The following is a 13,917-nucleotide window of genomic DNA, read 5'->3' as shown; positions in this document are numbered from 1 at the left end:
GCGTTATCATTACCAGCCAAAAGTAAGATAAGGAGTAAAGCATTTTCAGAGTGAAAAGTAGATGATTTGGATCATGAAGAAGGATTAAACCATCTGATACAATTTTTGGATAAGTTCTACAAAAAGGATGAGTTATTGGAAGCGTATGAAGCTTGGATGATCTTTGATAGGTTTAGGAAATCAGATGATCAGTCCATGGCAGAATATATCATGGATTTTGATAAATGGTACAGGAGACTACAGAGATTTGACCTTGAAATTCCAGAATTGGTATTGGCATTTAAATTACTGGACTGTGCTCGCATTTCCCATGTTGATAGTCTTTTAGTACTAACAGTACTCTCAGTTCTGAGAGAAAGAGCCTCTCTTAGATCAAATGCTGCTGCCCTAAGGATTTTTGGGGAAACAGTCGTTCCCTGCCACTTTTTTTTTAGCAAATGAGAACAACTATGCTGTAAAACAAAGGATAGAGGATTAAATGGTGACCGAATTTCAGGATCGACCAAATATTAGACGAAGATTCCAATACAAAGATGGGGTTAATGACGAGGTCTGAAAATGGTCGTAACCCTGGCCAATTTGAGAGTCCAAAAAGCATGTCTGGGATGGTGACCGTAGATGTTAAAAACCCAAAAAATGCACGGGGAATGGTTAATCGGTGTTATTCCCCGTACCATTAAACAATGAACTGCCCACAGCGAAGGAATCGTGTTTTTGAAGTGACCCACAAGATGGATTCATCTGAAAATGATGATAGTGACTGCCATGATGGAATTGTGTTGATCAGAGTTTGAATCCAGTGATGAGTATCTTGATGGTAGATTCCATCAACTATGCAGTTCTGGACAGTGGTTGCACTTTTACGGTGTACAGCATGGACTGGCTTGACTGCTATCTGGAGTCCCTCGATGAGGCAGACCAGCGGAAGGTCGAGGAGTATGAAAAGCTCTACCTGTTTCAGGTTTGGAGATGACAATACATTAACACCCTCCAAATGGGTGGTCCTCCCTTGTAAGATAGCAGGGATCAATCTGTTTATTGGTACTGATGTGGTTTCTAGCGAGATACAAATCATGTGTGAAAATTTAAACATCATAGTTGTGCACACTGCAGCTAAGAGTCTGTTTAGTAATGGTCTTTGTGAAAGAAACCATGCAGTAATAGATGACATGTTACAAAAATATTAGCTGATCAACCAGGTTGTAAACTGCAAACAGCGCTTGCATGGGTGGTGCATGCAAAGAACTCTCTGCAAATGGTACAGTCCGTATCAGTTGGTGTATGGAAGAAATCCGAAGTTACCATCGGTGTTGTCAGATGCTCCCTCTGTTCTAGAAGGGACCAGCATTATCTCCACTTTTTCTGCTTATCTGTATGCTTTGCATGTTGGCAGAAAAGCATTCATTAAAGCTGAGGTTTCGGAGAAAATTCGGCAGGCCCTACAGCACCGCATAAGACCATCAGGAATATAGTTTAGACAAGGAGATTTGGTATATTATAGAAAGGAAGGCCATAAAGAGTGGAAAGGACCTGGCAAGGTTATAGGGAGTGATGGGAAAGTTGTGCAACACTGTAATCAAACTATTAGGGTACATTCTTCACGGTTAATTAGTACTGACTATACCTTTACAGGTTCTGAACGGGACATAGAACGCAAGGAGGCACCATGCACTTCACATACACTGGGTAGTTATGAGGGGCAGACGACAGCAGATAGAGTTGAGTGACTATGAACAAAGTAATACTGAGGTACAAGACAACGCGATTCGTCCAAAAGGGCAATTACCCAAAGTAGGGACAAAGGTAATATACACGCCAGAAGGGACCAGTGTGTGGAGGGATGCCACCATCATAGGGAGAGCAGGAAAGGCCACTGGTAAATACAAACATTTAGCTAAATGTGCAGGATGAAGGACAGGAGACGAGACCTATCGACTGGCAAACTGAGGTAAAGAGGTGGAAACCCAGAAAGCGCAGTATGAGTTCTGACAGTGGACCAGAAAGTGGTCATGACCCTGGAATAAAATCATGGACTTGCGAACAGAGTTCTGTTCGCATGGGAGGATGATCATATAGTAGCAGCCCAGAAAAGGAGAGAAATGTGAGTGGAGGGCATAGCTTAACAAGGAGGACTAGAGAGCAAGCTAGCAATCTTAATAGAAATAGAAGTCTTTATGACAAAGATTCTAGTAGCTGCTAATAAATTGGAAAGTATGCTGATAAAGGAAGCCAAACAGAAAGAGTTGGAAAGAATTTGGGTTATATTCTGAAATACCTGACAGAGGACAGCCAGCTTTATCTCACATGAATCTATACAGAAAAGGTACTCCCAACCGGCACAAATAAAGCCAAAGCGAGATTAGTAGCCTGAGGCTTTGAAGAGAGACTAGGGAATCAGGATGTCAGAGTGGACTCGCCTACTGCGGGGAAAGTGAGTTTGAAGATTTTTTTTTAAAGCTATTTTGGCATCCTATTCCTGGGAGTGCAAATCGATTGATATAAAGGCTGCGTTTTTACAGGGGGAGAAGTTTCAAAGGGAAGTTTTTTTGAAACCACCCAAAGAAGCCGGGGATGTAGAAGGAAAGCTATGGAAATTGAATAAGTGTGTTTATGGGTTGAATGATGCATCAAGAGTTTGGTGTTTTTCTGTGAGGTCCGTCTTGTTGAAAATAGGTTGCATTCAGTTAAAGGCAGACCCTGCGATGTTCTGCTGGTACCATAAGGAGAAACTAGCTGTGATCTTTATCATGCATGTTGATGATTTCCTGTGGGGAGGATCTGTAGAATTTGAACAATGGGTAATCGAGAGGATAAAGGAGGAATTCCAGGTCGGAAGTCAGACTTCTGGGGCCTTTAAATACATAGGTTTAGGTATTAAGCAGAGCAAGTTAGGAGTGACATTGAATCAACAATCTTATCTAGAAAATGTTAATTATATCCCAATAACTCGTGGTAGATCCTCACAAAAAAGAGGATCCTGTTACCAAGGAAGGAATGGAACAGTTGAGAAATTTGATTGGGCAGTTGAACTGGTTGTGCACTCAGACTAGGCCTGACGCTAGTTATGATGTGTTAGAGCTGAGTACCATGACAAAACATGTGACAGTTGAGCAAGCTCTGAGAGCAAATGAAACACTTAGAATTTAATTTTTTTTTTGAGAGATGTGTGCTCAAGTTTCCAACCTTGGATGATCCAGAAGACATGAGGTTGGTCACTTAGAGTACCCAATCTTCCAAATGGTGGGAAAGAACGATAAATATTGCCCACTGGCTTGGGAGATCAAGAAAATAAAAAGGGTAGTGAAAAGCACTTTAGCTGCTGAAACGTTAGCCTTAGTAGAGGCATTAGGTATGGAGGTTTACTTATATAATATTTCTGTCAATATATTGGACAAGAGGCAATGTGGGAAAAGTTCACCCATAGAATGTTATGTTGATTCTTCGGGACAATGTTCATTCCACGAACAGTGTCACTGGCAAAAAGACTATGAATAGACCGGGGATGTTAGAAAGAAGAGAGATCACTAGGATTGTATTAAGCGTGTTGGACGGGGAGTGTCGTATACTGCGGGAGCATGCGTGCGTGTAAAGAAATTTGGGAATTATAGATGTGGAAATACGTGACATTATTTCCTTCTGTTTGTTTAAAAAAAAGTGTTCCAAGTTTTTTTTAGTTTTAAAAAGAAAAGAGGGGAATCTGTTAATATGGCAATCATCTTGTTAAAACCAATTGGTAGGTTAAACAGGTGATGGGCATTAATTATCCCAACAGAAAAGAATAAAAAGGTACAGCTGGAACACTTTTTTGTGTGGAAGCTATTAGTACTGAGGAGTTGTCTTGGAAATAAACTAGCTTTAACCAAGAGACCTGCCTGGATTAATTCTTCTACCACAGCCTCTTATTGTGAGTAACAGAGAGGAGCCTGTAGATGTACTGTACTTGGAATTCCAGAAAGCATTTGATAAGGTGCAACATCAAAGGTTATTGTGGAAAATAAAAGTATAGGAGGTAACATATTAGCCTGGATAGAAGATTGGCTGGCAGGCAGAAAACAGAGTATGCATAAATGGGTCTTTGTCTGATGTAACTAGTGGAGTCCCACAGGTGTCTGTGCTGGGACCTCAGCTTTTTACAATTTACATCAATGACTTAGATGAGGGGAGTGGAGGCATGGTAGCTAAATTTGCAGGTGACACAGGAGAGTATGCTGTGAAGAAGTCATAAGCAGTTTGCAGATGGATATAAGTTGAGTGAATGGGCAAAAATCTGGCAGATGGAGTATAATGTTGGGAAATGTGAAATTGCTCACTTTGGCAGGAAGAATAAAAATGCAGAGTATTACTTAAACAGAATAACTCTGGAATTCTGAGGTGCAGAGGGATCTAGATGTTCTTGTGCATGAGTCACAAAGTTAGTATGCAGGTACAGCATGTAATCAAGATGGTTAATGGAATGCTATCCTTTATTATGAGAGGAATTGAACATAAAGTAAGGATGTTATGTTTCAATTACACAGGGCATTATTGAGACTGCATCTTCAATACTGTATGCAGTTTTGGTCTCCTTATTTAAGGGAAGATAAAAGCGTTGGACGTGGTTCAGAGGAGCTTTACTAAATTTTGATACCTGGAATGAGTGGGTTGTCTTATGTGGAAAGGTTGGGCAGGCTGGGCTTATTTCCACTGGAAGGGCTTTTCTGAAGAAGTCATATGGACTTGAAATGTTAACTCTATTTCTCTCTCCAAAGATGCTGTCAGACCTGAGTTTTTCCAGTATTTTCTGTTTTTATTGCTGATTTCTAGCATCTGCTGTATTTTGCTATTTTTTTTTTATTTCCACTGGCGTTTAGAAGAGTGAGGGGGTGACTTGATTGAAGTATAAAAGATCCTGAATGGTCTTGACAGGGTGGATGTGGAGAGGGTGTTTCCTCTTGTGGGTGAGCCCAGAATTAGGGGGCACTGTTTTAAAATTAGGAGGTCACCCTTCTTATAGGACAGAAGAGGAGAATTTTTTTCTCAGAGGGTTATGTGACTTTGGAACTCTGCCTCAGAAGTTACTGAATATTTTTAAGGTGGAGGTAGATTGATTCCCTTGCCTAGCAAGAATCTAAGGTTATCAGGGGTAGATGGGAATGTGGAACTGTCATGAAGCTATTAATGTGTATATAATGTTACTGGAAATTATTTTTTTTAAAAGAGAGATTTAGTCTGTGGGTGTGTCTATGTGTTAATTGGATTGAAGCCAGCTAGTCTGGGTGCTTTGATGTATGGTAGCTTTGAGGTGTAAACAGTAAGGTGGAGTAAATTTGCATTTTGTTGAATCGAGCATTTCAGAGTGGGATTGAAACCTTGTGCCTAGCTAGGAGATGCCAATCAATGTTTATATTACTAATAAAGCTGGTACTATGAAAAGGATTTTACTGTTATGAGGTGGAGTTCAAAGGGCCTGATATAATGAGAATTTACATTCAAAGAGAAGTGCTGGGTGTAACAGAAGGCAGTTTTGTGTGTGCAGGGCAAAGGCATGTAACATCCAAGCAGCTGTAGGCCTACAACTGTCTGCAAAGGAACCAAAGTGAAAGGAATCTCATTTTTGAATTTGTAAGTTGAAAATGCTTTGCCTGGTGTCTGGTTAAAGTCTATGGGTTGTTTGTTGCCTTAGTGGAGATTAGTTTGGGAATTCGTTAAAAGTTATGATAGTAGTAATTTGTGTAAATTAATAAATGTCTCATGTAGCTCAATATTAAAACCTTGAACTGGCAGTCTTATTCCTGAATGTAGAGCTGCATCTCAAATATACCACTTGAAAATATAGGTTATGGCAGTTGTCTAAAGTTTGCCTCTGGGATTTTAAATAACAGCCTTTACCAATTGCTGTGTCATAACAGGAACTTGAAAAACAAAGAGATCAGCCATGATTTTGTTGAATGTGGGCCGAATAGTCTACCTTCGCCCCTATTTCATATGTTTATCTCTTCATAGATGATGTCAGGCCAGCTGAGTACTTTCAGCATTTTCTGTTTTTATACCTAATTACATTGCTCCTTTAACAAATCGACATCTTACCCATTCAGAGATTCCCACCTCAAATCACACTCTTTAGTAGATAGAATCATAGAAATTAGCTGTGGTGAATTTTGTGAAAGAATTGCCAGGGGATGAGGCTGCGGATATCAATATAATCACTGACAGCCCTCAAGTTGGAATGATTGCAGGGGATGTTGTACCTCCCCCACACATGCATCTATCTGGCATCACAAATGCTTGATTTAAAAAAAAAACACATATTGCTCTTAGGATGTGGGTGCTGTTGATAAGGTCACATTTTATTGCCCATCCCTAGTTTGCTAAAGAAGGCATTGGTAGGGCCTTCCCTAGAACAATCTGCAGTCTCTATGGTGTTTCTGCAATGATGTTTGATTTTCTGATTCTAATAGTTCTAGCAAAGCACCGATCTAACAAATGTCCATTTGTGTTGCTTACTTTGAGGTGCTCAGGAACCAACTCAGCACAAGTAAGGAGGTGTTACTGTGCTGCCATGCTCTATCCTGCTGCATCGGGTGCTATTATAACTAAAACATTACCACATGAGTACTACTACATTCTCATACTGAGCTTTGATACACTCTCACATACACAAGAAACTTCTGTTTTCCTACGTACATTCTCATACACAGCTCTGACGCACTTATAAAGAATAGATAGAAACTAGATCATAGCTAGGCCAAAACAGCATTGTTTAGGAGTATAAATCTTGGGAAAGGGATCTAAACAAACCACATTCCTTACTTGAGAAAGGTGTAATGCCTAAGAAGGGGCAATGATCTTTACAAACATTGGGCCTTCAAGGTCAGAGCAGTCCATGATGAGAACATCACAGCTTCTTGCAAATTCTCCTAACTACTTCTGACGATCTTTAATCAATGCCCTCTAGTTATTGAGTCACCAAACAGTGGAAAGAACTCAACATCAAAACCCTTAAATGAATTAGTCAGGATTACACAGCAAGAAAATAGAGAAGACATTGATTAAACTAAACAAAAAAGCTCAGATCAACTAGTGTGCAAGTCAATAAACAGCAGAAGCAATAGTGCTAGGATAGAATAGTTGTGATTCGCCCCTGTTCTCAAACCAAATTCAGTTGGTCTTTACTATCTCACCCCATAACAATTCTGACAGATAACTTACCAGAGATAGTCCGGGATACGAGCAACATGCTCCTGGAAAGCAGTGGCCTTGTGACCCTCCACATGCCAGCGAACTAACATGTTGATGGTTTTGGAAATCTGGAAGGTAAATGGAATCATAGACAATACAGTGCAGGAGAGAAGTTTCTCCTTTAGCTCCACCCACTCAGTCACGTCACCATATCCATGCTGACAGCATCAGACGACCATGTGGGCCTCGCCTACAGCATAGCACCATGCATTCACAACACAATGTCCCAGGCTAACTAACTTCTGAGGTAAGCTTTGCATTCATTCAGTGTACACACATGTGGCCGATGTCAGTACGAAGTAGGGATACAAATGTCCAGATTTTGCAGTAGTACTGTCAGTGTTTACTGTCATTACTCCTCTGAAACTGACAGAAGTCTACACACATGCAGTTAAAAGTGAAAATCTAGAAGTTACTGTCAGTGATTCAATGCTAATCTTATAAGGTGCACTGTTGAAGTCTTCTTAGTCTGCAACCAATTAGAAATCACTGAACTGGCAAGACTTGTGATTAGTCTCACTGTAAAAAAACCCTTGGGCTTTTAAACAATGCAGCAAGTTTCTAATTACTGCTGAAAAGTCTCACCGACCGTTTATTTTTGTGTAATGTCAAATTAGTCCATTATGATAAAAAGTTGCGCATAATTTAAAAATATTTTAAAGTATGATACCTCAGATTCTACCTTGATCCCATGTGTATGTCCCAATCATTTATTTTGCTCTCTATAAAATTTAAGTTAATGATAACTGCATTTTACTTCCTGCTTTGCTGTCTGAGAATACGTCCAAGCGATTGTTACTTACCCTGCTTGATGACATGTCTGTTGCTGGATGCCTGGTGATCCCCTTGACTTAGCACTAGGTTGAAACTAACTTCAGGAAAGGTGCAATCCGCGCCACAGATTGCTAGATTTTTGTGGCAGCTTTCTTGAGGTCAGTGGTGAACACCATTGCATTGCTGCTGACCACAAAATTCCAGTCAAAACTGTTACATTCTCACTGGTAAGGTAGTGTTACCTATCCGGATGCAGTAATTAATTTACCCACTTCACCTTCAAAGAACTTCAAAATTGTAACTTTATCCTACAGTTTACCTGTGTATTTTAATTTTAAAACTTAGTACAAGGGCAAGGAGGTTGTGCTGAATTTATATAAGACACTTGTTAGACGTCAGCTGGAGTATTGTGTACAGTTCTGGGTGTCACATTATAGGAAGGATGTGAACACATTGGAGAGGGTGCAGAAGAGGTTTACAAGAATGGTTCCAGGGATGAGAAACTTCAATTACGAAGATAGATTGAAGAGGTTGGGACTGTCAGAGATGCTCAAAATCATGAGCGGGATGCACAGAGAAGCTGTTCCTGCTTGTAAAAGGATCAAGAATGAGAGGGCACAGATTTAAGTGATTTGCAAAAGAAGCAAATGTGATGTGAAAAAACTTTCACACAAGTGGTTGGGGTCTGGAATGCACTACCTGGAAGTGTAGTGGAGGCAGGTTCAATCGAGGCATTCAAGAGGGCATCAGATGATTATTTGAATAGAAACAATATGCAGGGATATGGGGGGAAAGGCAGGGCAATGGCACTAAGTCATAATGCTTATTTGGGGAGCCAGTGCTGACATGATGGGCTGAATGGCCTCCTTCTGTGCCATTAAAGATTCTGTGAACTTATATTTGCCTCGTGCTCAGTGCCAAAGACCAGTCCTGTATGTGAGACTTGCTCCCTGTGAATCAGAGTGGACCTTTCTAGAAACCCTGGACACTGTTAGTTTATTGGATAAATCACTAGTCCTACTGTGACTTCCTAGAATTCAGTGGTAGAATAAACACCATCAGACCATAGTCTCAGTTAAACTACAAAACACTATTATTAACAGATAATCAGTAGCAAAGACAACAGAGACTGTAGTATTCTACAAAACATTTAGCTCCTTGGGTACAAAAATAATGAACACATGACTGGTACTCTGCAGTACCTCATTACTTGGGAATAATTAGGACCTGAAATATGTGCTGCCCCCACTACATGTGGTACCAGAATTAATAAACTTGAAGCATGCTCTGTGATCTCGCCAGCTTGAAATTCAACCAAGGCCAAAGAAATTAAAGTGCATCGTTCATCAGTACAGAAAACTGAATCATCATACTTAATGTTGATTAAGTATCAGCATGGGGGATTACTTGCTAGCATGGAATATAATGTCTTCTTTGAAGTTGAAAATTTAATATAGGAAAACAATGTTTGTTTGTCTTTCATAATGAGAACACATATTAACATAATACAAGATTTTCATAACTTCCTTCAAGCACAAGATAACTGACCACTTGTTAATCATTAATAGATATTATGGCCACACCAGCAGTCTGATAACTGCTTTACTTTGCAGCCAAAGTGTTATTAAGAATAATGCCTTTGATTATTATTATTTGCAGGTGATCAAAATTGAAATGGCCAGTCATATCTTATAAGTAGAAATTTAAAGAAAAGATTGATTAAAAGCATGACAAAACTCCTTTTGTCATACACCTTCCACTTTTAAAAAAAAATCATTACCAGGATGTGGGCTTTGCTGGCTAGGCATTTATTGCCCATCCCTAATTGCCCTTGGTAGTGAGCTGCCTTCTTGAACGACTGCAGTCCATGTGGTGTAGGTACACCCACAGTGCTGTTAGGGAGGGAATTCCGGGATTTTGACAGTGAAGGAATGGCGATATATTTCCAACTCAGGATGGTGAGTGGCAGTGCATCTTGTCGATGGTACACTGCTGCCACTGTCATTGGTGGAGGGAGTGAATGTTTGTGGAAGGGGTGCCAATCAACCAGGCTGCTTTGTCCTGGACGGTGTCAAGCTGAGTGTTGCTGGAACTGCACTCATCCAGGTAAGTGGAGAGGGACAGTATTTCATCACACTCTTGACTCATGCCTTGTAAATGGTGAAAAGATTCTGGAAGTCAGGAGGTATCATTTGTCACAGAATTCCTGGTCTCTGACCTGCTCTTGTAGCCACAAAATTTATATGGCTAGTCCAGTTCAGTTTCTGGTCAATGGTAATCCCCAGTATGTTGATGGTGGGGGATACAGTGATGATAATGCCATTGAATGTCAAAGGTTGATGATTAGATTCTCTCTTGTTGGAGATGGTCATTTCCTGACACTTGTGTGGTGTGAATGTTACTTGCGATTTGTCAGCCTAAGCCCGGATATTGTCCAGATCTTGCTGCTTTTGGACATGGACTGCTTCAGTATTTGAGGAGTTGTGAATTGTGCTGAACATTGTGTAATCATCAGCAACATCCCACATCTGACCTCATGATGGAAGGAAGGTCATTGACGAAGCAGCTGAAGATGGTTGGACCTAGGACACTAACCTGAGGAACTCCTGCAATGATGTCCTGGAACAAAGATGATTGACCAACAACAACAATCACCTTCCTTTGGGTTCGGTATGACCCCAACCAGTAGAGTTTTCCCCCAGATTCCCATTGACTCCAGCTTTGTTAGGGCTCCTTGATGCCACACTTGGTCAAATGCTGCCTTGATGTCAAGGGCAGTCACTCTCACCTCACTACTTGATGCATAGAATTGGGAGCTCATTCAGCCCATCATATCTATGCCAGCTCTTTGAAAGAGCTAATCAATTAGTCCCACTCCCCTGGTCTTTCCTCTTAACCCTGCAAATCTTTTCCCTCCAATTATTTGTCCAATTCTCTTATGAAAGTTGTTATTGAATCTGGTTCTAACCCTTTCAGGCAGTGCATTCTAGATCACAACTTGTTATATAACTTTTTCGTGTTGCCCTGATTATTTTAACCAATTGCTTTTAAATCTGTGCCCTCTGGTGATTGACTCTTTTGCCAGTGGAAATTTCTCCTTACTCTATCAAAACCCTTGATTATGAACAGCTCCCTGTAACCTTCTCTGCTCTAAGGAGAACAATTCCAGTTTTTCTGGTTTCTCCAAATTAAGTTTTTCATCGCAGTACCATTCTAGTAAATCTCCTCTGCACCCTTTCTAACACTTTCACATCCTTCCCAAAGTGTAGTGTCCAGAAATGAACATACTGCTCCAGTTGGGGCCTAACCAGTACTTTAGATAGGATTTAGCATAACTTGTTTGCTTTTGTATGCTATGCCTCTATTTACAAAGGCTGGGATGTTGTATGCATTTTAAACAGCCTTCTCAATTTGTCCTACCACCTTCAAAGACTTGTGTATCTGCACCCCAGTTCTCTCTTCCTGCACTCCCTTTCAATTTTTTTTATTCATTCATGGGATGTGGGCTTTGCTGGTTGAGCTAGCATTTATTGCCCATCCCTAGTTGCCCTCAAAGGTGGTGGTGAGCTGTGGATAGCGGAAGCAGATTTAATAATTTAAGTTTTATATTGGCTCTCCTCTTTCTTCCTACCAAAATGTACCACCTTGCACTTCCCTGCATTAATTTTCATCTGCCAAGAGTCTGCCCATTTCATCAGTCTACGTCCTCCTGGGCCCAGATGCTCAATAAATTGAGTCAACTCAGGAACACTTTTAAAATGGCAGGTGAGACCTGATTCAGGGATTCCTGCCCTCTTCCCATTTCTGACAATTTTTACTGGCTTGGGATAAGGGTGCAGGTAGCCTGCCTGCATGAAACACTCCCACCTTTGCCAGCTCCATTGCCGGGCTGGACAGTTCAACAGTGCCCCTGACCACCCCACCCTGCCAACTTTTTGGAGTCAAACACATGACTCCATGAAACATGGGGGAATCCTGGTACTGAATGGGGAAACCAAAAAAAATCCCTCCAGTTTCAATAGTTACATGCTATATTTTAAGTTAAATGTGTTTTTACTGCAGTGATTGGTTACAGGGCTCTGTCTGCAATAGTAAGTTGACCATTAGATTGATCAACATTGCGTAAGAGTTGAGATGCACGAGAGCACTATTCCCATTGGAAAAGTGCAATTACACATTCAAAACTGAAAAAATACACTGGGAAGTTTTAAGTGTCCTGATCTGAAGTGATATAAGTGTTCACAGCCCTTTAAATTTGGAAATAAAATGGTTTTCAGCTTTCACTTAGGGGAAACGTAGAAACTAGGAGCAGGGGTAGGCCAGTCAGCCCTTGAGCCTGCTCTGCCATTCATTATGATCGTGGCTGATCATCCAACTCAATAGCCTGCTCCTGCTTTCTCCCCATACCCTTTAATCCCTTTCGCCCCAAGGGCTATAAGCTAACTCCTTCTTGAAAACATACAATGTTTTGGCCTCAACTACTTTCTGTCGTAGTAAATTCCACAGGCTCACCACTCTCTGGGTGAAGAAATTTCTCCTCATCTCAGTCCTAAATGGTCTAACCTATATCCTCAGACTGTGACCCCTTGTTCTGGACTCCCCCACCATCGGGAACATCCTTCCTGCATCTACCCTGACTAGACCTGTTTAGAATTTTATAGGTTTCTAAGAGATTTCCCCCACCCCCCCATTCTTCTGAACTCCAGCATGTATAATCTCTCCTCCTCATATGTCAGTCCTGCCATCCCAGGAATCAGTTGGGTAAACCTTTGCTGCACTTCCTCTACAGCAAGAACATCCTTCCTCAGATAAGGAGACCAAAACTGCACACAATATTTCAGGTGTGGTCTCACCAAGGCCCTGTATAATTGCAAGACATCCCTGCTCCTGCACTCGAATCCTCTGGCTATGAAGGCCAACATACCATTTGCCGCCTACTGCACCTGCATGCTTACCTTCAGCGACTGGTGTACGGGAACACCCAGATCTCGTTGCACATTCTCCTCTCAATTTATAGCCATTCAGATAATAATCTGCCTTCCTGTTTTTGTCACCAAAGTGGATAACCTTACATTTATCCACATTATACTGCATCTGCCATGCATTTGCCCACTCACTCAGCTTGTCCAAATCACATTGAAGCATCTCTGCATCCTCCTCACAGCTCACCCTCCCACCCAGCTTTGTGTCATCTGCAAATTTGGAGATATTACATTTAATTCCCTCATCTAAATCATTAATATATATTGTGAATAACTGGGGTACCCCACCAGTCACTGCTTGCCATTTGGAAAAAGACCCGTTTATTCCTACTCTTTGTTTCCTGTCTGCCAACCAGTTTTCTATCCATCTCAATATACTACCCCCAATCCCATGCGCTTTAATGTTACATGCCAATCTCTTATGTGGGACTTTGTTGAAAGCCTTCTGAAAGTCCAAATAAACCACATCCACTGGCTTCCCCCCTCATCAACTCTACTAGTTACATCCTCAAAATTCCAGTGGATTTGTCAAGCATGATTTCCCTTTCGTATATCCATGCTGGCTGTCTGATTCTGCCACTGTTTTCCAAATGCTCAGCTATTAAATATTTTATAATGGACTCTAGAATTTTCTCCACTACCGACTTCAGGCTGACTGGTCTATAATTCCCTGTTTTCTCTCTACCTCCTTTTTTAAATAGTGGGATTACATTAGCTACCCTCCAGTCTATAGAAACTGTTCCAGAGTCCATAGAATCTCTGAAGATGACCACCAATGCATCCATTATTTCTAGGGCCACTTCCTTAAGTACTCTGGGATGTAGATTATCAGGCCCTGGGGATTTATCGGCCTTCAATACCATCAATTTCCCCAACACAATTTCCCTACCAATACTGATTTCTTTCAGTTCCTCCTTCTCACTAAACCCTGTGTTCCTCAACA

At 41.0% G+C, this 13,917-nt stretch overlaps 1 protein-coding gene across 2 annotated transcripts in view; it reads right to left on the bottom strand.

Moving 5' to 3' along the window:
- The window catches only part of lss (lanosterol synthase (2,3-oxidosqualene-lanosterol cyclase)), a 144,137-nt gene that overhangs the window by 63,582 nt on the left and 66,638 nt on the right, over positions 1-13,917 (bottom strand). For both annotated transcript variants that reach the window (XM_078551676.1, XM_078551677.1), the window contains exon 10: positions 7,189-7,286. In XM_078551676.1, the coding sequence (XP_078407802.1) occupies positions 7,189-7,286 (98 nt within the window). The remainder of the gene's footprint in view (positions 1-7,188; positions 7,287-13,917) is intronic.

The sequence above is a fragment of the Cetorhinus maximus genome, chromosome 11 (assembly GCF_964194155.1).
Source record: "Cetorhinus maximus chromosome 11, sCetMax3.hap1.1, whole genome shotgun sequence".
Lineage (NCBI taxonomy): Eukaryota > Metazoa > Chordata > Chondrichthyes > Lamniformes > Cetorhinidae > Cetorhinus > Cetorhinus maximus.
The sequence above is the reverse complement of the archived record's forward strand: the minus strand, read 5'-3'. Positions and strand labels throughout refer to the sequence as shown.